We start from the raw sequence: 23,704 nt of genomic DNA, 5'->3' as shown, positions 1-23,704 counted from the left end.
TTCAAACTAACCGAAAATAGCTGTAGGGGTTCGATATTTGTTATACGACTGTAGCAGGATGGCGAGTATCGTCATCATTTAATATCACCGTTCTTAAAAAATTTCTATAAATCTGTGAACAGGAGTTATGTATTTCCATGCGATTTATCCGGGCGAGATGAATAAGTGGAATCAATCAAAAGAAGACGTTTAAAAAAAATTTAATTGAATCTTAAAATTTTTAACAAAAAAGGACCTTGCCTCTCTCTCTCTCTCTCTCTCTCTCTCTCTCGTTGTTTTTTCTAATCTTTCAAAAATTAAATCTATTCACTATTCTTCGTCGAGTTGATCGTTTCGCAGTGAAAATATTGGGGCTAGTTTCGAAATTGAGGATAGATAAAGTGCGTATACTTACGATAATGTTTAAAAATTTACATTCTCATACAAAACTCGTTTGAAAATCACATCGGTCACATAAATGCAAGCATTCGAAGATGTGATAATTTCAGAAGTTTACTTCCAATGCTGAGAACGCTTGTCAGATAATCGCGCCAAGATGTTGTAAATCGGTTTGCAACTACTTGACTCGCTGATTAGATTGCCAACTAGATAATCACTTTGACAACTTCTCTGCGGTGAGTTTGAAATTACCGAAACGTATTGTTTTCAAATCAAATCGAGCGCGAGAGAAATTTGGTGGATACGTTGGCCAAAAATTGCGAGGAACAGTGTAAGAGCTAAAAATGTTTATTCACGTAAGCGCCAGTTGTTTTACGTTTGCTTACAAATTTATTGTATTTTTATTTTTAATGTCGGAATTTGAGCCCATTTTTTCTTGTTAAACAAGAATAGGCAAGGAACAAGGAATCGTAAGGATATTCGATGAATCGATGAATCAGAAATCCAGGTTGAAATTTTTTTCTCCCATTTTATTCAACGTGTTTAAATTTCGATCAATCGATTCGGTTTTAGTCGGAAGAACGTCACCTCAAGATAGAGAATATCAGTTTGGAAACTTGATAATTTCACCTAACAAAGTTGAACTTTCATAAAACCGTCTGAAAAAGAAGATTATTTTACAATTTCCCCAATCGAAAATACATAACATCAAATTCCCTCGATATAATTCCGCTTCCTCGATCCCCGATCACGTAATTCTTTCATCCCAGACTTTAAACCGGTCAATTGGTCGTCAAGAGTGGTGTAAAAATCAGTTCACCAAACATGGCAACGAATATCTATCCGATCGAAACTTAAATAATAGTCAAAATGATCGTCAACCTCTGGCAAACGGGGCTGCAGAATTTGTCGTTAGGTAAAAGGTGCCGTTTACTGTTTTGTCCAGGGTGGATCCGCCCATTATTGAAGAGCTTGCGGAGTTGCAAGCTTCGGCCTCGTATTCGGAGTAGCTTTCGCAGGCGTAGGAAGTGTAGGTGTTGTTACTCTGGATGATCGACTCGGCGAAGTACAAGTAAGAACGCGAGTGGGCGCACATTGCGAAAATATCAAGGCCGCATCCTCGCTGAAACCAACCGCCGTTCGGCCAATAATCCACGTCGCCAAGTTCTCCGTTGTAACCAAGACGCCCGGCGCTCGTGTGAATCACCTCGACGAATTCGGCGTCCGTTGGTTTCAAACGTGCGAACGTGTCCACCATGTAAAAAAGCGGACCGGCAGGATCCATGCCTGAAAATTGGGAGATATTTTTTCTTTCAGGGAGTCAACTGCACGGATTTTTACTGTAAAAATATAGCGTTGGTAAAATTAACGAAAGGAGCTATTTGTTAGATTGACGTAAAAAAATATTCCACAGATATCCGCGCCAGAGTTTTTTTTTTTTTTTATCACAGCGTTTCGCGAGTCGAACGTTCTTTTAACGCTGATTTTCGAAATCGGCTAACCCATTAAAAACAAATTATTGTAAGTATTCATGTTTATTTTACACCACATCTGTTACAATCGAATGTCGTCAATTGTTTTTTTTTTTTCGTTTCCTTCTTTTTTCTCAATCGAAATTATATTTAAAACTGTAGGGAAAATCGTTTCGAATCGTTTGTTTAATCTAGAATCTTGACGCTGAGGTGAATTGATTTCATCCTTGATTGACACGATTTTGGCAAAACACGATTGCCATAACTTACAAATTGGTATTTTATGTTATTTTCTTATATCGTGGCGAATCGTGGTTGAAGTAATTCCAAAACTTCCGAATCTTTAAAATCAATGACGACTTTCGAATTGTTTGAAACGTGCAATTCCCCCTCCCCCCCCCCCCCCTTTTTTTTTGCTGCATCTTTTTTTTTTGACATTCAAAGTGATTAAAATAGCGTTAAAAAAAAAATGTTCGCCCGTCCGTTTGCACGAATTACAAAAGTCAAATCACCTTCACCTTTCAGATCGATATCGTCAAGTTGATATTGATATTTGTGAAAAATTAGACATGAATATTTAATATCATATTAAAAATAGTATTCCGTCACCGTCTAACAGTAGCCATCGAAAAACTGACCTGATCGAAATCAGCACAAGTATTTTTAAATTCGTTCAATCTTTATCATTCAACGAATTGTGTTCGACTTTCAATAATCGTTCTCGTAATCGTTTCTTCGTCTCGTTTCTTTTCTCTCTTTTTCTCTCTTTCTCTTATCTCTTCACAAATTTTCGTATGGTTCGTATCGTCAATATTAACAATAATTACCAACAACTGCGCCTACGGTGTTGCTCGCCGATCTTCCCGCCACGCCGGATATGTGAGCTCCGAGAGAATGTCCAGCGATTATCATGTCTTCCACGCTGGATCCCATCGCCTCCAAGAAGTCGATCATCAGCCCTATGTATTCCCCAATCGTCACGATCTTTGTGCGGGCGGTAACGTAGTCCGAAAGCGCGTGAGCGCTCCAATCCACAACGATAACGTTGTAATCGCCAACAGCGAGGTATGCTAACGATCATAGTTAATTTATCCTTCTTGTCAAATTTTCTTCAAAGCTTCGTCAATATTCAATCGTATCTACATTACGACGATTATTCGTAAAGCGTCGATAATTTGCAAATATTACAAAATTGAATAGAAATGATATTGAATTCTTGAAAAAAAAATAAATAAAAAAATACCGACCTCTAAGATTATTTCAACTTTCTGTTCCTCTCAATATTTTTTTCTTTTTCTTTTTCTTTGTTTTGGCTCTCTCTCTCTCTCTCTCTCTCTCTCTCTCTCTCTCTCTCTCTCTCTCTCTCTCTCTCTGCGTACTCACCATCACGGATCGACGTGCAGACTTGGTCTGCCTTTGAATTTTGCCACCCGTGGACCACGAAGCGTGTCGGATTGCTGGCGTTGAAATTGCTTTTGGAAAGGGTCGAGGTGTCGAGAAGGTACAACTCCTCCTCTGTCTCCGGGTTCGAATTCGTGTAGAGGTTGAATGTAACCTCTTCCTTCAGCTCGCTCAGGGTGCTAGCCGAATCCTCCGGCGATTGGCTCAAGTCGATTATTTCCACAGTGCCGTTTGGGTATACAACGTAATTCCAGCTGCTTTGCTCGGTGTATCGGATCGTGTTGAACGCTGAATTGATAGCAAAATAATCACGAACCGATAAGATTTCAGACGAAAATATCGTTCCAAAGATTGGAAGAAATTGGCGAAAACTACCGAGTAATGACCAAAGTTCCGTTAAGAATTTATCGAGATTTTTCAAAGTCTAATTAGATCGTTTAAAACCTTACAAAAGCCTCTTCGCATCTTCGATAAATCCTACAGTGAAATTTTTGTAACAGTTACGTGTGAAATCATTTCAAGTTCGTCAAGTAAAACGCAATCATTGACGTCCCGGAATTGATTGACAGGATTTCAGTTATTGATTTCCTCGAATTGCGAGGGTTTAATTTTTTTGATAACTAGAAACAAGACTCAGATTCTGGTTTAAATTATTTTTTACCGATCACTACGTATTTTATTTCACAATTTTTAACGATCATTTCCATTATACGATTACCGAAAATAGCCAGGAGCAGAAACGCGTCGCTCGTCTTCATTGCGCCGATCCGTTTTTCAAAGCAAGAGTGACAAAAATTCCTTTTCCATTTAACGGAGAAACAGAATCAAAACTCTTCGCCACGCCGCGTTGGCCGAATGAAAGTGTCGATCCCGTCGGTTGGGTCGATTTTATACGGATCACGTGAATCGCGAATTTTTGCCAATTAATTTTTTTGCAGTAGATACGTCAAAGTACGAGTTTAGTGAATTTGATTAGATATTAATTACACAATAACTGCAGCAAATGAAATCTACGATTTCGATAAGCACATAAGACTAATTTTCTGTACCGTCAGATAAGTACCCATTCCAAGTGAGGTTTGAAGTATCTTCCTCCCTATTTTGCCATGTATCAATTGTGATCGATTTATAATTTATATCGTTGTCAAACCGAACAATTATCCGCGTGATTATAAATATCGCCAATATGAATCCATTATACTTGTACTCTGTGAAATTTTTGGTGAAATTTTTTTCATCGTTTCGTTTTTTGTTTAATTATTTCTTGTTCTCCGATGAGATTAAATTAGAGATAAAAGGAACAGTACTAATGAAAGGCGTGACTCCAGATGCCTTTGAATGATTTCGTGATTTTTTCTTTTTGGCACTTTTTGTCCTTTTTCTATTATATATGTATATATCTGATATCTGATAATATGTCGAGGCAAAGTGAAAATGAGCTTTGAAAGCATTCTTTCTTACCTGACGGGGGGGGGATTATCGTCATTTAAAACAAGAACGGTATAATTGTAAGTAGGTAATATATTTGGAAAAGCGATATCGAGTGTTGAAAAATCGTTTGAATATCCTTCCATGCGGGGATTTCCTCGGTTTTACGTGTTTCACTGCAGGTGGAAAAATTCCTCCGTCATCGTCATCGTCATCGGATCGAAGCGCCTGCGTGAGAGTCGGGATAGTTGCTGCGGATAGGGAAAGAGATGGGGAAAGAGGTAAATAGGGAGAGAAAGAGAGAGCCTCGAAAATGTCGAGGGGGTGGTTCGGGGCGTTTTGCCGGGGTGTTAAGGGGGCGAAGAGGCCGGGGGTGCCGGCAGCCGAGGGAACACCAACCTCCATCGATTTGCCCGTCAGCCGCCATCTTGCCACCCCCCCATAGCCCGCTTCGGCTTTGCTGATACTACTACCACTACTACTAATACTACTTTCGCCACCGCCACGATCACCACTATTTCAACGTGCGTACCTACGTATACCCCATAGGTATACCAATACCGTCGCCTCTGCTACCCTCGTCTAACAGCCCCCCCCCCCCCCCCCCCCCTCCCCCCCACACACCTTCGCTCAACCGGTAGACATTTTGAAAAACGATTCACCCCGTAACAACGCCGTCATCGGTTTTTTAACATTATTATTATTTTTTTTTTCCTCACTCTTAGACGTCTCTCCGTTTTTCGCTTGCTTCGATTTACGAAAAAAAATCATCATTTTTCCGTCTTAATCTCGTGTACTGTTATTTCATTCCGCTGTGCATGTATTTCTATCGTACCTACTTTTTTCATAAGTTTGAGAAATAAGAATCAGCGGTTTTGTTACGAATGTTACGATTTTTCTTTCTTCTCTTTCTTATTTATCTGAGGAAATTTCAACTTTATTCTATATTGTACGTATGTTTGGAGAAGATGTTGAGGTTTGGATCGCGTAATGTCAGATTTGTTCGCAAACGGGCGTGCGCGGTGTACAGAAAATACCACTTTTATCTTGAGGTGTTAAAAAATAGTCTTTTCCGTACTCCGCGCATACGCATTCACAGACTCTCACCGTACCGTGAGAAAAACGGTTGCTTTGTGTGGAGATACGTTGAAAACTCGATATTATAGCTAGGAAAAATAAGTAAAAAAGGATAATTGTAACCCTGAGATCTTTTAGATCGTTTGAAATACCGTTTCGAAATTTATTCTCTCATTCATACAATTCTCCTATTTCCGTCATTCTTTCTCCCTACTTTCGTGCATATAGAAATCGTATATGAAAAAAAAAAAAAAAAAAACGCCATCGAAATCAATTCTATGATCCTACAGCCTGAGAGAAGGTAGAAAAAAAAGAAAAACACGAAAGAAAATGAAAAGCCAAAACATTCCGGTTTCCATCTTCACCTGTTCCTCTTTCCCACCGCGAAAGAATCGCGATAATACTTATCGCGAATTTTCCAACTACCTGTGCGTTCGCGATTCCGTGTAAACCGGGTCCCATTAAGAGAGACGTCGGGGGAAGTGGGAAGGGTCGAAGGGGCGAAGGGGGAGGAGATCTACGCTTCCTGTGCCCTGTCCCTGTATTGCCTGGACGATGACCACCGATGCTACGTATCTCGCAGTTTATCAAAAGCGAAAAAGCCGTCTGTTTATACGACGATCCTCTGCGGCGTCACAGGATGATCATATACCTACATGTATGTACCTACCGAACGTCCCTCAACCCGGAGTACAACAAACTGCTGTCAACCCTATCTTGGTGGTCCTGAAGTTATGTTACACCAGTAAACCCCCCCCCCCCCCCCCCCCTCCAGAAATTACACCCGTTCACGCAAGTGACAAAATAAAAAAATCTGAAAAATATTAGGTCTAAATTTCATTTTGATTTTCTCATCGGCTTCTTTTTTTTCAAACATACTTTCGAATGTAATTTCTTTGGCATTCGTCTGCCTTTCGATAAATTTTTATTTAGAATTTTCCTAGCGCAACGATTTTATTACTTGTCAGATTCACTGACAATTATACAGCAAATAATTCTTTTTTTAAGACATGTTCAAAATCGTGAAGTTTCTTTTTCTTTTTTGGTTTCTCTCTAGATATCCTTGTTTTATTTCTCTTCGTTCTCCTTCTTCTTCTTTTGTTTCAATTTATTTTTTTTTTTTAAATAAAATTGAAACATCCTCAAATCGAATACATATATAAACACAATTTTTATTTCAGAGCAAAACTTGCATAATTTGCGTTATCATACGCACGCTGTTATTACGCACAAATGTGTAGGCATACGATGTCCAGTTACGTACCAACGCGGTTTGGGATGCCGGACGAGAATCGTCCCGCGTTCGTGTCCCTGACACTCAGAAGGACCATCAGTTATAGAGATTGCCGTACAGGCTCTCCCGATATAGACATGGGGCGGAGGGAGCTAAGCGGGACTCAAAGTATGCGGAGGGGTGGAGAAAGGGTGAATTTTTACCACCACGGTGTTTAAAACTTTTTTTAAATCATTTTTATTGTATTCTTCGGTCAATTTTCTAGACACTTAATAAGTTCTCCTTCTACATCATGATGATCTTCTAAAGACTTTGTCTCGTTTTAATTTCACTCTCTTTGTGGTTTATAAAAATACTTTCTCGTCAATATGCCCAATTTCGATAGAGTTTCACATGTCAATTTTTTTTTTTTTTTTACACGTATACATGGAATATAATACGAGAAACTTAATGATGGGAGTGAAAAATAGAACTTGACATTTGAATCGGATGGTTCAAAACAGAAGTCAAGTTATTTTTAAGTTTTCCTCTTTTTACGAAGAACTGTAATTTTGGGAGAGGGCGGAAGAAACTGTTGAATGATCGTAGAATCGAAAAAAAATCAAAAATTTATCACAACACGTGATCACATGAAATGATTAGTATTTTGCTTCCCGTTCCTCTTTACGATAACTGGAGTACCTGCATTTCTATCCAAATTGAAAACAATAGCAAAAATAAACTTGACGCGCGAAAATGTCTTGTTGGAATTTATTATTCTTGGCGTTGCAGTCGAAGAATATTTTTCGTTTTTCTCCATTCGCTCGATAATTTCTCATCAATTTTCCGCTACTACCCAAAGTATTCTCAAATTTTGCTCACCCACTTTTCATTCTCTTTATCTTACACGAGGATATTTTCCTACGCGTAGGATGGATAATAATGCGGTACATAAACGGGTTGCGGAAAGGAGCGGGCGGCGGCGGCGGCGGTGGCGGGAGGGAGGGGTGGGTGGTGGTGAGAAACCCATGCAGTGGATACACCTCGACGTTGGCATATTCTCTCTATTCTGGAGGACATTCAGCCCCGGTAATGTGCCGCAGCACCGAGTCGTTTGGAAGGTCCGAATTGCTGGTCGAGACCCACCTGCCTTCACGAGTTTTGGCTTTTGGCGTTAAGAGAGAGAGAGAGAGAGAGAGAGAGAGAGAGAGGGGGGACGAAATAGAGAGCGTTAGGAAGGGATGAGAAAAGGAGGTGGACGGGGGGAGTTTGAGCCCCTGAAAACCCCTCGAATCCTCCATGTCGTCCTACGACCCGAACCACCGCCGGACAAACCTCTATAAATTCCCTCAGGATTTTTCTTTCCTCCACTTGCCTTAATTAAAGCCGTCCCTTAGCGCTTCCCGGCCTTCCACCCTCTCTCTAGATTCTCTACCGCTCGTATATTCGCTCTCTCTCTCTCTCTGCTTTGTCTCTCTCCCAAAATTCACGCGCTTACGTGTGTTTCCAGGGTGTGGGTGTTTGTTCGCTGTGCATCCCCCCCCCACCCCCCAACCCCCAACCCCTCCTCCTCTCGGTTCGAAACTCTATTACACAGGTATAGACAGAAACCACCAACTCCAACTCGAATCCAAACTCCGAACATACAGCAGGCTACCAATTTTCATTCCAAAAAGTAGAGCCGGTCTAATCGGATTTTTTATTTTTTTTTATTTTACCAAAAGTGGTCAAATCAAGATTTGTTTTTTCAATTCAAAGAAATTTCATCTGGGGTTATATAAATGTGAGAAGTATCTGGGCGTAACGATAATTTCTATACTCAACTATATTATCAACAAAATATTTCGTTCGCCGTGTTTTGTATATTTAAAAAATTTCTACTTATTTATTTATTTATTTTTTTCTGACGAAAACCAACGGGATTCCAAATCCGATTCATTCTATAACCGATTTCTTCATTGACGATCTGGCAATGAAAAGTATTGACAATTCTGTTCGATATAAACGACACATGCTTGCAGTATACAGAATTTGATAAAAATGTATAAAATATCACGTGGCCATCGGTTTGTAACGGGTGATTGAAATTATTGTTCACAGTTATTAAACTTTGTTTTTATTTCGCGGGGTAGAAATCATTCTTATTCTTCAACTTCCGTGCAGCTCTGAGCTTTCGCCATTGTACTTCACCTCTGTCTTTACATTAGTCGCAATAGAGCTTTGTGGTATTTTGTGAGGGTGTGGCTTACAATCGTATCCTGTTTTGCCCTGCGCCGCATCTACGCCCCCCTCCCTCATCCCGGCCGTTCACTCTTCTATCTCTCTTCCGCATCCGCGTGATGCGGGTGGAGCAGCAATGTGGGAAACTATAATAATCCGGATGCCGAGGCAACGGAAGAACTCAACGGCAGGAAATTCCGCATAAGAAAATGAATAAAGAGATAAACGATTATACAAGCTCTGTTTTTCTTCTCATAAGCCTCTAATGTCGTTCGATTTTGTTGTCTTGTTTTTCGCGAAAGCGCAGAAGGAAAGATTGACATCGATAAAAGAGAAAGCGAGAGACAAGATTTTTTTGTCCGTCGATTGAATAATTAGTGGGTAGTATGACTGACGATACGCGGTTTGAGTTGATTGCAAGCTCGACGGGACTTGGGAGACACGGAGAGGATGGATGGTCAAACAGAGAGGGGGAGAAGTGAGAAGGAGGGAGAGAAACAGGGGAGATAATTAATAGACGGCGTCAGTCGAGTCTAAACAGATGGATAGATCGAGACTAATTAGAAAAACGAAGAAGCGAGGCTGATGAAGAGCCGAAGTAGAGAAAGAGGGAGAGTAAAAAATGACAGTAGCACTCAGGAGTGTAAACATAATTAGAAAGGCGTCGTGGTGGAATCGAGAGAGAGAGAGAGAGAGAAAGGGAGAGAGAGAGACCTCAGAGTCGGGAATATAAAGGGTTGCGATACGAAGAAAAAGGGGGCTCGTTGTTTGAGGACACACGATCCGCCTTATCCACAAACCCTGCACATGCATGGAGAAACAACAAACGCGAGCGAGCCCGCGAAAAGGAAGAGGAACGAAGATGAAAAAGGGAGGTATCGGGTAAAGAGACGAGGAGGAGAAAGAGGATGAGAAGGTTGGGACACTCAGTGGTCAACGCTAATGGTCTCTGTAAAAACTGTTTGCCCTTCCTCGGGTCGCGCCCAAGTTGGTTGACCTCGTCGACTCGGTTATTCATATCACTAGCCATTCGTGTCACCTTCCCAGATGATCCGGCCTCGTGAATACTCCCGAAAACTGGAACCGAAGGAGCATCAAGACGTACATTTCAAGGCCTGCAGCGTGTCATCACTGGCAGTGATCGTCGCTAATTAAAGACCAACGAGCAGCAGACTATTCGGCACTCCACTTGTGGCACGACACGGTAATACAGTGTCCACGGTATCGATAACGGACGGCCGATACCGTTCGATACGGGATCTGGACACGGTGATCAGCTGTTGCATTCACGCCACACCCGTGGAGCTCCGTTCTGTTCAAGCACTAAACTGACGCAATGATGCTCACGTGGTGCCTAAACGGTCTCACGTGATTACCACCCTGCCACACTGTGACAGGAGAGTTTTCTTATTGCTCAATCCAAAAGGAAATTGGCTGGATATTCAGTATGTCATAGTACATGTCGTACCGATGAAAAGTTCTCATGGACACAAGTACCAAAAATTAGTAGTTTCTGAGATACGGACTTCGGAAGGAAGGAGTCCAGATTTTTTTATATCTATGGATTACGTGATTTTCATGAATTATGAAGCTTCAAGGGGACTTGAAATCGAAAAAATCGCTCAAAATACTTCACGGTCGATTCTCAAAGATAGGCAGGAACCTGTGAGTGATTCCATCGATGCATCGATTCCATCCATGAACTCGCTGGTTTACCGGAAGGATATGCGACGTCGGATTTCGCGTGTAAAACGAAACCTTCCGACTCTTGCAATAATCGACTTGTCCTGTTTTTCACAACAGATTTTAAAAATTAAGTTTAATCAGTGAACCTGACGAACACGGCAGTGTGAAGAAATGAATACCTGAAGATTCTATTCGTCGGAAAGGTTTGGCGCATATATGAATAATGAATGAATCGGAATCCCCGAGCCGACGCGAAAGGTCGGAGGTTTACCGAGGGTGAGGAAAAAGAATCCGGTAATCCGGTTTCACGATTGAAAATCGATTCGGCGATGATGTATATACGATATATATATATATATATACAAATGCACAACAGCAAAAGACGAGCTCTGGAGGTGATCAGAAGTGGGAGGAAAGTGAGTGCAGTTTTGTGTACCTACCTGCGTGGGTGTTTGAAAAAAAAAAAAAAAGACAAAAGCAAAAAAAAAGAGCAGTGAACGCGGACGGGATCATAGGGGAAAAACTGGGAAAATCTAGAGCCTGCGGAAGGAGGTGGGAGGTAAAAGGCGGGGTGACATACCTACACCCCGGAAGCTTAAACGCGGAGCAGGCTACTACGCTATGCCATGTGCCGGTTGAAAATATGAATGAAACGAGGAGCTACTGTTTGTCCCTCTTTTCGTTCTTGGCAAACCCCCCGGCCGTCAGTTCGCGTGCGCCGTGACAAAAAACGTACTATCCCAACGACCACGTGGAGTGGTAAGAGACCACCTCTTTCTCGCTTTTTCAACCCGCTCGATCACTCGTTCTCTCTCACTCACTCTCTCTTTCTCTCTCTGTCTCTCTCTCTCTCTCTCTCTGCTCAGCATATAACGAACCGCGTGTGCCAACACGTGCAGTTTGTATTCCGACAATCCGCAACATTCCTGTCGTAATTCACACCACTTATTTCGGCGCAATTGCAAATGACTACTTTTCGTATACTTAGGTAGGAATTATCGGGGCTTCGGAAGTGGAAACACCTTGAACGGAGTTCTCTTTTTATTGTTGTGCTCTTGTTTGTTCAGAGGTAAGTGACGTTCGTAATCAATCTACGTTGGACAAGTATTGGGCAAAGCGGTGATAAGCAGTTCTGTGACAATCGTTAATAAGCTGGCAAACCCATTGACCAAGTTAGAATCTCACGAAAACCGTGTCGCTCCGTTCTGAAGACTGTGAGATAGTGTTCTTGTCCCTAATACCGTATGTCATATCACGCTCAACTATCACGATCATGGCCGATGATCGATGGATCCTAACCGAGTTCGGAAGGCCTGCAGAGCCTTGATCCGTATTGCTATAAAACTGTTTTGGTCATCGGTCACGATCAGTTTCTCTTCGGGACAAGCGAATCACCTGCCATAGAAGCGTGCTTTTTGTTCCCACGAATTTTCAGGGGACAACAACAATGACTGTTTTCCATTTTCGATACTCCGGGTGTCGTGCACCTCGGTTGCGTAGGCGGCTAGGAACGGTGAGCTAGGATTGGGCAGCAGCCTGGGCGATCCATACGAAAACGAAGCGAAACGACGGAGGGCGGTTAACGAGGGGGTCGCAGGTAGGGGTTGGTTAGTAGTGTGCACGGATATTCACGCCAGGTCTCGGTGTGAGGGTAGAGTGGATGCCTTGGTTAGCTGGTGTGGGTGGTTACTATTAGAAGGGGTGGTCTTAGGCGGTCGGTTGGAGGACCGAGAGGGTTGAAAAGGATGACGCTGGGGGATGGCGGTGAACTAAGCGAGGATAAAGGAGGGACGCGGGCAGGCAGGGAAGCGGGAAGAGGGACAGACGCGGAGAAGTGCCGAGGACGATCAATAAGGAACCACCGAACACCAGCCGCGCTCTGCCCTGGTGGGGGTCTTACCAGAACCTCAAGCCGGCGGGGCCTCCGCTGCTTAGAGACCGCGACCCTCGTGGAGGGGCGCGATCCCGGCTGTCGAAAGAAAGAACCGAGAAAATTTCCTGCGACGTAAATGGGGCGCAGAGGTGGCGGGGGTCCCGAGTCCCGAGGGTGAAGGCAGCCTCTGGCTATCCCTGCTACGGACTTTTCCCCGGTATACTCCCCTGCACGTTGGGAAACAGGGACCCGGGGTAACTCGGCGTCCGCTTTTTAACTCATCCTCCTCTCACTCAGCCTTCCCGCAGCAACACCCGTCGCTCGATTTAACGCTCCCGCTATCTAATCTTTAATCCCTCACTCTTCTCTCTCGTTTCGATCGTTTTTCCTTATTTAGTTACTTTATTCGGGTATCTGTACCGCATACAGGATAACACTGACGAGGAAGAAGAGATTATAATTATTTTCACTATTGAAACGATTCTCTTGCCATTCGATTTCATGATCCTGGTAGTCTGATCAATCGCTGTTTAGATCTGTTTGGACTAGTCGTTACAATCGCAGAATCATTTCAATTTTTCACTACGCGGTACAAAGAGAAAAATATATTTATTCAAGGTACGATAGTATCGATCATTTTTGACAACTTATCTTGACCTTAAATCAAAGCTGAGAACAACTTTACAATGTTTTTTCTTCGGTTTATCGAAGCATCGTAGAGAAATATTTGTCGTATAATAATGACAACGATTTTATCACAGTACAAATTCATGGTTCAAAACTGCGTATCCTGAACTAGCAATTCAATCGTGCGCAGTTCGCAATTAGATCCATTGTCTCTTCATTCCGCAAGTCGAATCATTCCATTCCTCCACAATCCTATGCTAAGCCAAAAACATGGCGTATTCACGGTTGTCTATGGGTCCTCAGCCTTGGATTCATGGCTTGGCTTCACCCAAGCCCCGATAGTCGTAACCATTTTTCATCAATTACCTTGATCCGCAATCAAGATTCAGGACAACGTGCATGATATTTTATTTCATCGTACTGTCTCACGACAGAAAAGTTTTATCGTTACAAAAACAGTGTCTTTTTTTTTTCTTCAAAGATCAAACTCGTGGCTCAAGACAACGAACCATGTTGAAATCCTTTGCCTGCTCGTTCCATACTCGTGAAATCGCTATTTCATTTCTGATTAGTAGAAATCCAAGCGTTCGGAAACAACGATTCGAACAAAGAGAAGGATGTAAGTCAGCGTCGAGTCTCAAACCCGGTATCCTCTTCTTCGTCCGTCCATCGACTCGACTCCCGCGTCCTTTTACAATCCAACGTGATCGAACCAGGGTTCGAGATAACGGTCTTCTTTTCGAACCTCTCCGCGAGGGTCCCTCGGTAGCTGTTGTCAGACATATTGGTACTGGTTCTTGAGGCGCTCGGCGAGGTAGGTAGGTAGGTAGGTAGCTTTCCTGGGGGTGATGAGGGGGTGCGAGTGGCGGTTGGCTCTATTGATCTGTAAGACTACCACCGTACATACTGACTGCCTGCCTGCCTACCCACCTAACTCCTAACTCTCTCCGCCGCTCCCTCTCGCTTCTATTCTCTTCTCTCTCCCTTCGTCCCTCCGCCGCCACCCTTAGCGCCGGCTTAGTAAGGACTGCCCCACCCCTAAGACCCTGGTCCGCGACCACCGATAGTCGACCATCCTGCATTTTCATCCATTCCCGATTCTCTCAACGCCTTTTCACTTTTTCCCGATACTTTTCCTACGCTGTACGGTACGTTTTTATCGCGCTACCGCTAACGCGAAATCGACTTGGCACCGTTACTCGCTTCCTGCCTGTTGCGCACCGAAGAATCAAGGACGGAATTTTTTCCCCGCAATATTTGCAGAAAGCCGGGTAGCCCGATCTTCAACGGGATGAAAAACGAAAATAGCTCCGTGTACATTTGTTCGATCAAATCTCTCACTGTATGTCCTTCACAGCTCGAAAAGATCGAGACTATCGCTATCCGATCGTTGCCTTATCACTGTCGATGGTAATTACAATTTAATCACGGGAAGTGATTCGTCATACATTGATACGGGACGATTGCAACGATCAGGCTACATCCCGCGGATTCAATTGGCGCTCACGTTTCTACAAGTGTATCGATAATATGTTCAATTGTTTCGAAATGGATATTAAAAGTAATCCCGTCGTTGGTATATTCCGCTTATCTTGTATTGACCTATTATTTGCAGATTAGAAAATGCGAGAAAAGTCATAGCAGCTCGATTTTCACCTGAAATTACATAATTTCAGTGTTTATGAAATCGATGATAGGTATAACATTAAGCGTAATAATTTTCAATATATAATCTCAGGAGGAAATTCCCTCAGTGAAATAAACGATACTGTTCATTCGTTTTCGAGAAAAATGTCGAGAAACAGTATATTAGATTTATTTTTAATTTTTTATTTTTTTTTTCAACCTGAAGAAACTACAAGAAAATTTGGTTCTCCAAACATCGCTTAGCTTTCGTGAAAAACACCAACTGATGAAATACAAGAGAATAAGGGAAAGTATAAAAGCATTCTTCCATCTGTCAGCCACCCCAACACCTCGATTTTGATTTTCGTCCTGTGCAGAACAGTTCGAATTTATGGCGCAGGATATGGACACCCAGAATAGTAAGCGAGAGGGTGAAACCCGTAGAGAAAGATAGGAACCTCGGTGTTAATCCCTCTCTCTCTCTCCGGGTCTTCGGCTCCTTCCATCCCCACGTGCCCGTATACGGCGAGGTCGTCATGATAGGGGGAAATTTTTCTTAGCTACCCCTTGCGTCGGTCGGTCCCAGCTTGCGGCACCCGCCCACCATTTCCCGGGCTTCCAACACCCATGCAAAACACACCCTTACAAAGGTATTCGGTCCGGCTTACCGTCAAAACGCAAACTCAAACACCCCCTACCCCCTCCCCCCCACACACACGCACACACACACACACACACACGTACATCGCGTGGTGGAGAAAACAGAGGGATGAGAATGCGGGACGTGAGATTAAATTCTAACGCCACCCTCGCTGCCGCCGCCCAGGCATTTTTCTTACCTCGCCCTACGTCGAGGGCGAAGAAGAGAAGGAGGGGGTGAAATGGGAACAAGAGAGAAAAGCGACTCACGTGTGTCGGAATACACGTACGTACATACGTGGCCAAATTAATACTCGAGCGTAAACTATCTCCCTCCTTCTCTCGCTTCTATGCCTCGGCTTCTCCTTCCTCCTTCTTCTCCTACAGCACACCCTTTGCTGGTACATAAGGTATACACACACACACACACACACACACACACATTTATATACATATATCGTATAACAAACACGTACGGGAAACTGGAGAGACGATTAAGGATGTGTGGAGAGGCGGAGAGGAGAGAGAGCGAATTGTGCTCGGAACCACACCGACCATACCTCCCCCCCCCCCCCTTTCTCAACCCCCTTGGAGATACGTACAGGGGGTGGATTTCTAGCCGCCATTATTTAGCGTGCTTAGGAGGAAACTCCGGCGGCCAATTTCCCCCGTTCTTCTTGTCCGCCTCTTCCAACCCTTCCGTACACCCTGAAAGCCACCCCCTACCGACCACCACCCACCACCCCCTCGGCTTACCGCCCGCTCTGCCTCGATCCAGCCCTCGCCTCGACGATCATGCAGCAAGGAAATTCGCTATAAGGAAGGAACGAGAACGATCCGCGACGTTGCCTCGCATACACGCTGCTTCCATTCCACGATCAATAGCTCGTGTTATTTGCCCCCCTTTTTCTTCGCCCCTTAATTCTGCATACGCCATAGGATATTACCACACGCGACGGATTCGTACGATTCTTAAATCTGTTTAATTTGTTATATCGTACGAGATTTTCATTCGCGTTACGCTTATTTTCAGATTTCAGAAACGATGGACGAATCGGATCACATGGCCTATGATCTATGGCGTATTCCATTGTTTATGTACACCTCTTGCTTATACTTGGCGCTTAGGCGGATGCATCGAAACTCTCATATAATGTGAGTATAGTGTATCCATGTTTCGTTGCTTTATCGCGACCGTTGATTATCATTATTATTATCATTATCATAATGTCATTAAGCGCGATATATTTCGATTAGATAACGTGTTATACTGCACTGAGCGTGGAAAAAAAGATGAATAAAAATCTTGAGAGAACAGTTCCCACTCGGTGTTATGACATTAAAAGGTGAAAACAGATCGTCGATTGACGCGGTCTGCGGGTAACACGATAATAATAATAATAACAACAACAACGATAGTCATAATAATTTTAACGACAGTGAGGATGATAATTGTGAAACAACAAAGGCTCGATATCGGGTTTAATATAGATAAATCGAACGCGGGGGGTATAAATACTCGATTAAATCTTTGGGCGATTCTTGCGCGTATATTATATATATAAAATAATGATTACAATTAAAACAATCGGGTTTTATTATGCTGGTTTGAATCAGACTCGATAATCGTTTGTGACACAAATACGTCAATACGTCAATCTTTGTATAGAATCTTAACGCAAAGATACGTATTGTATAATGTAACTCCGAATCAATCGCCTATAAGTTGGCGTTCAATTATTATACACTTTGATTCGTACCTTGCTCTCTTTTATATCGTATTTCCGATAGATATTATTTATACCGCTTTATTGTTCCTTGGATTTTTGCGTTCGTCTAGAGGATGTAGAAAAATGATCGCAGAGCACAAAAGAGGAAATTATTGAAAATTACATTATAGGTGTATAGGCGAAAGTATCTAGAAATGGATGTCGAATTTCGGAATAAGTAGAAAGATGAAACTTTTGGAAAAAACAAAATCGCATTTCATACATTCGTCAGGTCACGAATTCTTAATATTCTTCTTCTGGTGTTAGAATTATGGTATTGTAATTTTTTTTTTTTTTTGGTACATTTTAACATTAGCTCAAAATTAACTTATTGCAGTGCTCAGATTTTAATACAAAAATACACTGAGAGGATCGATATAAATACCGTCACCTGACCCCCAGTATTTGGAAATGGTCGGTATAAGTTAATGCATTACTTCTTTATTTGTATAGTTTTTGCTTAGTTTCATGACAATAATTTTAAAACTAAACTGTAACCGATAGGAAAAAAGATGCATTATTGCATCGTTCTTTTTTCCTAAACCGCATGAAAATCACTTCGAAGCGGGACGAGCGAAATAAATGAAAGAGTAGAACCAAAAAAATAAGTGCAGAATTTTTCGAAAAGAACGTGCCATTAAATTACATTACACAGGTCTGCAAAAAAATTTGTTCTTTCAGTTGTATGAGACGGTTTTGTTAAATAATAAGTTTTCAAGTATGCTAAATCCAAAGTTGACTTCCATTTCCCTCCATCACGTACAGTGTTTCAGAAAAATCCAAGGTGCTTGCATGAAAAAAAGCATAACAATAATTACAAAAGCCACCATTCTATTACAATGAATCAAACAATATTTCTTATAAAATTAAACAAACAATTTCTTTATGAAATGTAGCCTAAGATTTCGTGTTCATTCTTTTCGCCTATGCAATATTTTCTTCGCCTCTTTCAACGCTTTCCATTTTCTGTTTCCCTGTTTACATTCATTCTCGAGTCTCGCTCCGATACACGTATTAAATAAAAGTAAGAAATCGATTTTGCGTAGGATTTTTAGAATCCAAAAATAGGATACCACATTTCCAATTAAACGGTAGTTTTACTCTAAACGAAACTGCAAACACGAGTCTCAAGAAAAGACCTGACGCGACGGAACCTTTCAAGTATTCTTCTCTCTTTCGGCGAGTGAAAATCCATAAGAAAAATTATAAAAAAAGAACCTGTGCAATTTTTTGCTCGCAGACTTGCGTTAACGAAAATATTATTCACCGTCGTCTTAGAATACTTTCATGCCGGACTGTACGTTCCGGGTGGACTTAGATTTAGGGGCTGTTCGTTGCAGGGGGTAGTTTCGGGGGTTGTGGCCCGGCGGGTTCAAAGAGGAAGGGGTTGAGGGGGAGGTTAGGTTCGCATTTACATAGCGGAGCTGCCTGCCAGGCGGTCAGGGAGAACTAGATGACTAGGCGGGGGGTGTTAAGAGCGAGGCTAGTGGCGGAGACCGGGGTTGAAACGGGGTGGCTATTCGGGCAACATGGCCGACTGACTGCCCCGCGCGACGACGACTTCCGCCAACACCGCGATCATTATACACCGAACCATTTCTAGTACGGAGAGTCGATATAACGTCCCACGTTAAAATTTGACGAAAGATTTCATCGGGCCAAGTTTATTTTGGATCGTTATGTCGATAATCGTACGTGCGTCGGAGTTGCCTTTTTTTTTTATCGTGGAAATCTCGAGAAGTACACATTGACGTTCATTTACATTCGCTTGCGCGTAATTGGCGATATTTGTTTGTTTGGAAAATTTTTTCCTCGATTGATCGACTTGGAATCGTGAGAAATTGATTTTCTTGGGATAGAATCAGCCAACTTTGAGTAACGCTTGCTTTTTCAGTGTTTGAATAACAGTTGAATAAATTCTGCTCCTGACAATTGATCGTCCGATCTTGAAGAAAAAAAATTTAAAAAAAAACGTTCATCTTCTTCAGCACAGATTAAATGATTTTTAAGGAATCGCCATTTCCGCGTTTTAAAATTTTGTTTCTCGAGTATTGATGATAACGTCAAATTTCAGTCAAAGGAAGTATTAAATTTTAACATTCGAAACTGGATTTTTCTATTTTTCGTGATAATTTCAGTTATGGTAAAGTGTACTGTAGAATATGATTAAAAACAGGCAATAGAACGAGGAAGAAGAAGAAGGAGAAGAACAAGAAATAAAACGATTATAGCATACAAAAGAAGGCGATTTTTTTGAAATTGTTTGATAAACTGCAGTTTATCTTCGAAGAAATAGAATGAAAATAAAGAAAAATCGAAAATTTCTCACGTATTGTAATTAAACTCGTGAGAATCTTTACAGTTTACTTAAAAACGACGAACCGAACAACCAAACAGCCAATTTCGTAACGATAATTCGTCAGGAACGATCAAACCGTGAAAGTTAGGCATTATTCGTGCGCGTATATAGCGACTCGAGGCTTAGTCCTAATTTAAGGGTGGAAATGAAAACCACCCCCTGGTAGCTCGTGCTAATTTAAGGCCGACACTCGCCGCTCATTTGTTTTAACCGCTCTCGCTGCTTTAGTCCACCGGGATGTTGAAGAGGGTTGATGATAACTCCGCGTCGTTGCAGAATTCAGCCTCGACGCTATTGCACCGAATGAAATGATCAACCGCAACCGAAAACTATGTTTGACTCACCTCTCAACATCGCGAATATCCCGAACTTCAATTATCAACTTGGATTCTCCATTTTACAACATCATCATTTTTTTGTTTTTTTTTTCTATCTAATTAAATTGTAATCTCGTTTTCATCGCCCAACCTCTCGATGTTATATTAAATTTTTTTCAAAACCATCTTCTCCCGTTTTCGCACCAAATAGCAGATTATTTTTTAAGGCAAAAAATAAGCTGTAAAAAATTTCGAGTCACTTTGGTGTTAAATTTGAATCAATCTCTCGCATAATCGGATAATCCTTTTTCGTTATTTTGTTTTAATTAGTCAATTCCACTCAAGATTCTTAAAAACTTACATAAACCGGTGTTGAGTTCGTGCCAATTTAACTTAGGTACTCCGCTTTTTACGAATCTGGAACGAATCTCGAACGAGCTGCTCAAAAATTTGATCAAGCGTCTGCAGAGTAAAATTCGTGCAAATTTATTTATTCAAATTTTGTACGTATCGCGTTTTCAAGGGCACACAAAATACCGGAAAAATTTACCGAGTTTTCGAATCGGCGGTCAGTAAGGAACTGCTGTAAATGTTTCTGTAAATTTCATACACGCATTCGGCCCCCCGGCGAAGCCGAAAAAGTTGCAGGACAGGATTCGATATGAATATCAAAGGTTAGCTTCGTTTTCACGTTTCATTCCTGTTCTCCTTTTTGTCTTCTCCCATCTTCTCGCGTCCGTTTTTATTATTTTCCCGTTCCTCCGCACTCGTGGATCACAATGAGACCCGTTGCAACGGCTGGGGGTCCAGGATTCCTCTTCTTATTTTCCGGTCCAGGTGGGGTCCGCACCGGTTGATCTGGTCCTGCTCTCCTATCCTCGTCTCAGCATCCGTTGCATCTCCAGCTGATACCGAAACCGAAAAAACCAGTCTGTTGCTCCCCTAAGCCGCTGGACCCCCCCGTGAATTACCGGACTTGTAAATCCTGATCGTAGAAAATTATTCCTTTTGACAGAAAAGAAAATTTTTCCTCTTTCGAGTATTTATCGGGACTCCGAGTTGAGGTTCGATTAATTGCTGCGAAAAATAATGATGACGAATTATTAAACAAGGATTGTCGGAAATACTGCAACGTTAATTCCTGTGAAAAAATACTTTTATACCTTGGTGCAACGCATTGCAGAAAGAGATCTGCAGTTATTGTCAAAATTACGTAAATGTTTCGGAAATATCGATTTTCCCTCAATTTTTATATTTATACTATAGGCCGGAAAAACGTGTCTGACAAATTGAAAGAATTGAAGATCGTTTTTTTTCAAATTTCTTATTCACCCTTTGTTTATAAATTTTCTATAAATCACTCAAAGAAAGTTTTTAATAACGTTGAATATATTTTCAACCAAAGCATAAATTCGCAATGATTTTTTTATTGCTGAATGTCTTTCCGAACAAACTGGAAAGCTGCAAATAAGTCGTAGATAATTGAATAACAAAAAGACAAGTAACCGTCAAATTTTTGAAAAAATAATAACGACGATCAATTTCACTATTCTCAAATCACCAACTTTTGTTTTCTGCAAATCCGCGCGTTCAAAGTTTGCCTGTTTTTTTTTCTTACCATGGACACATTGTTTGACATAAATCAAGCCTGATTATTTTCATTCTTTCGACCGAGCTTTTCCACCATAATATTCGAAATTCTTTTGCAAATTTTCTCCCCGATCGGATCAAGTAAGGAGTTTGTAAAATTTTTCCTCGGCATATTATATACGTGACGCGTTTATTTCTCGTCAATCGTCGCGCGCGGTTTTCTGTAAGTTCAGAAAGGATGGAAAAAGGTACGATATACAGGCACTCACATACGGTCGTGTGCAAAAGCTCCGCACACATACGTGCATAATTCGCTCACACGCGAACGTCGAAGGAAACTTTATCAGCTCGCGACGCTGTGCGGGATGCACGGTCGGAAGGGTTGGCGGCACGGAAGGGGCGAAAGGGTTGAGGCCACCATTTATTTTCCACCCCTGCCTCGCCACCCACACCACCCCTAGACCCGGCGGACCGCCATGCGGGCATCATTAACGCCGGCCTTAACCACCCCCTGCATCCCCCTGCAACCCCATGCAGCCTCTATCTTATGGCGCTGCCTTCGTTTGCCCGTGGAAAATAGCGGGGGATGGTTCGGCCCTTAGTTCTTGTGTTCTCGGATATTCCCTTGGAAGAGGGAAAGAGAATATTTATAATTAGAGAAGGCGGATAAAGGGATGGAGGCGTGAAGGGATTGAGGGAGGGTCTGACGGGGTGGAGAAAATTAAAAGAAACGAGTTGAGGAATTATACATCTTCTTTGCCTTCTTGTTGTAAACTGTAACATTTTTTTTTATACCCAAAAACGGAAAAGCGTCGAGCAAATTTGTGACGAATGAAACGTTGCGATAAAAGAAGAAGAAGACAAAAATTTTTGAGGAGATAATAGACGTTATGAAAATACAAAGATACAGGTGATCAAACTTGTCCAATTTTCACATTTTATCAATTATGTCAACGCAATTGTCTCTGCGGTGACATATTTCGTCGAAATGTCAAACAAAACAAGACGGAGAAAACGAAAATGAAGAGAAGAAAAAATTCACCATTGGTCAATCTGATAATAGTTAATATAAATATGAAAAACCAATTACCAGAAAATATCGAGAATAAGAAAAAGAAATTAACGGATCAATTAAATACTTGAATAAATTTTTACAAGTAATTCTTGCTTGTCAATTTTCTTCATCTTCTTCATATAAATTCATTTACTCTCTTTATCTTCTCTTCTGCGTTCTTTAATCGAACAAGTATTAGATACGCGTAAAATACGGTAAATAAATGAAAAAAAAAACCAACTGTATTTATTTTTTCTGTTTTTACAGCGTTCGTTGGCTCGATGATTTTTACGAGTCAAGATTGAAACATCGACACGTTACCACAACGCACTTCGCAGACTTGGGGAAAACAAAAATGTGAGTCTTTGTACACCTTATCATTTATTTATTTTTCTCGATACATCGATAAAGATAACGATAAGCCTCCCGGGATTCAATTATTCGCGTCTATTGATGCATCGCGTGTTCTTTTAAATACGCCTACACATAAATGCATGGGTATGCGATCGCAGAAAATCCTTTTTTCCCGTTCGATCCACCCACCCGAAATTGTGTACATTATGTACAGAGAGACAGAGAGAAAGAGCGAGAGGGAGAGAGAGAGAGAGAGAGACGCAAGCGTTTAACAGGAATATATACGGTCAGGTCTGCCGTTAGGGAAGTGCAACAGGTGTGCTTAATATATACGTATATATATATACGCATATAAAAGTCGAGAAAAAGAAATCGGAATTGAACAAATTTCCTCTCTTTCTTACACGCCGTTTTATTCCTTTCTTCGGCAGTATTTCGATAGCTCGTCTTCTTCTCTCTACGAGAATATTTGCGAAAAGCTGCAGCTTAAACATGAATTTAGAAAAAGAAATGTCACTGTGACTTTGGGATTCTGAGATTTGAATATTACAATACACTGTGCAAAGTTCGTAAAATTTCTTCTTTACCTCTTACGTGAAAAATGTTGTCCATGATTCAACT

General features: G+C 41.6%; 2 protein-coding genes across 2 annotated transcripts in view; one reads left to right on the top strand and one right to left on the bottom strand.

The window, feature by feature from the left end:
• Positions 1-23,704, top strand: part of LOC124223029 (uncharacterized) — a 291,603-nt gene that overhangs the window by 256,560 nt on the left and 11,339 nt on the right. Inside the window, exons 10-11 of the mRNA XM_046634639.2 lie at positions 16,674-16,795; positions 22,997-23,086. Of these exons, the coding sequence (XP_046490595.1) occupies positions 16,686-16,795; positions 22,997-23,086 (200 nt within the window). The 5' untranslated portion in view covers positions 16,674-16,685. The remainder of the gene's footprint in view (positions 1-16,673; positions 16,796-22,996; positions 23,087-23,704) is intronic.
• LOC124223025 (pancreatic triacylglycerol lipase-like) lies at positions 888-4,122 on the bottom strand. The gene is made up of 4 exons (XM_046634616.2): positions 3,970-4,122; positions 3,234-3,539; positions 2,678-2,920; positions 888-1,665 (listed from the first exon to the last, which is right to left on the bottom strand). Exons 1-4 carry the CDS (start codon positions 4,007-4,009, stop codon positions 1,256-1,258), a joined length of 999 nt encoding a protein of 332 aa, XP_046490572.1. The 5' UTR covers positions 4,010-4,122; the 3' UTR covers positions 888-1,255.

The sequence above is a fragment of the Neodiprion pinetum genome, chromosome 7 (genome assembly GCF_021155775.2).
Source record: "Neodiprion pinetum isolate iyNeoPine1 chromosome 7, iyNeoPine1.2, whole genome shotgun sequence".
Lineage (NCBI taxonomy): Eukaryota > Metazoa > Arthropoda > Insecta > Hymenoptera > Diprionidae > Neodiprion > Neodiprion pinetum.
Note: the sequence above shows the minus strand (reverse complement) of the source record. Positions and strands in the feature narration are given on the sequence as shown.

Bases quoted from the DNA above. Each gene is read 5' to 3' on its own strand.
- LOC124223025 (XM_046634616.2), bottom strand. From the start codon at position 4,009: ATGAAGACGAGCGACGCGTTTCTGCTCCTGGCTATTTTCG. The intron at 2,921-3,233 runs GTGAGTACGCAG...TATGATCGTTAG, and splicing joins CTGCACGTCGATCCGTGATG to CATACCTCGCTGTTGGCGAT. The intron at 1,666-2,677 runs GTAATTATTGTT...CCCAATTTTCAG, and splicing joins CACCGTAGGCGCAGTTGTTG to GCATGGATCCTGCCGGTCCG.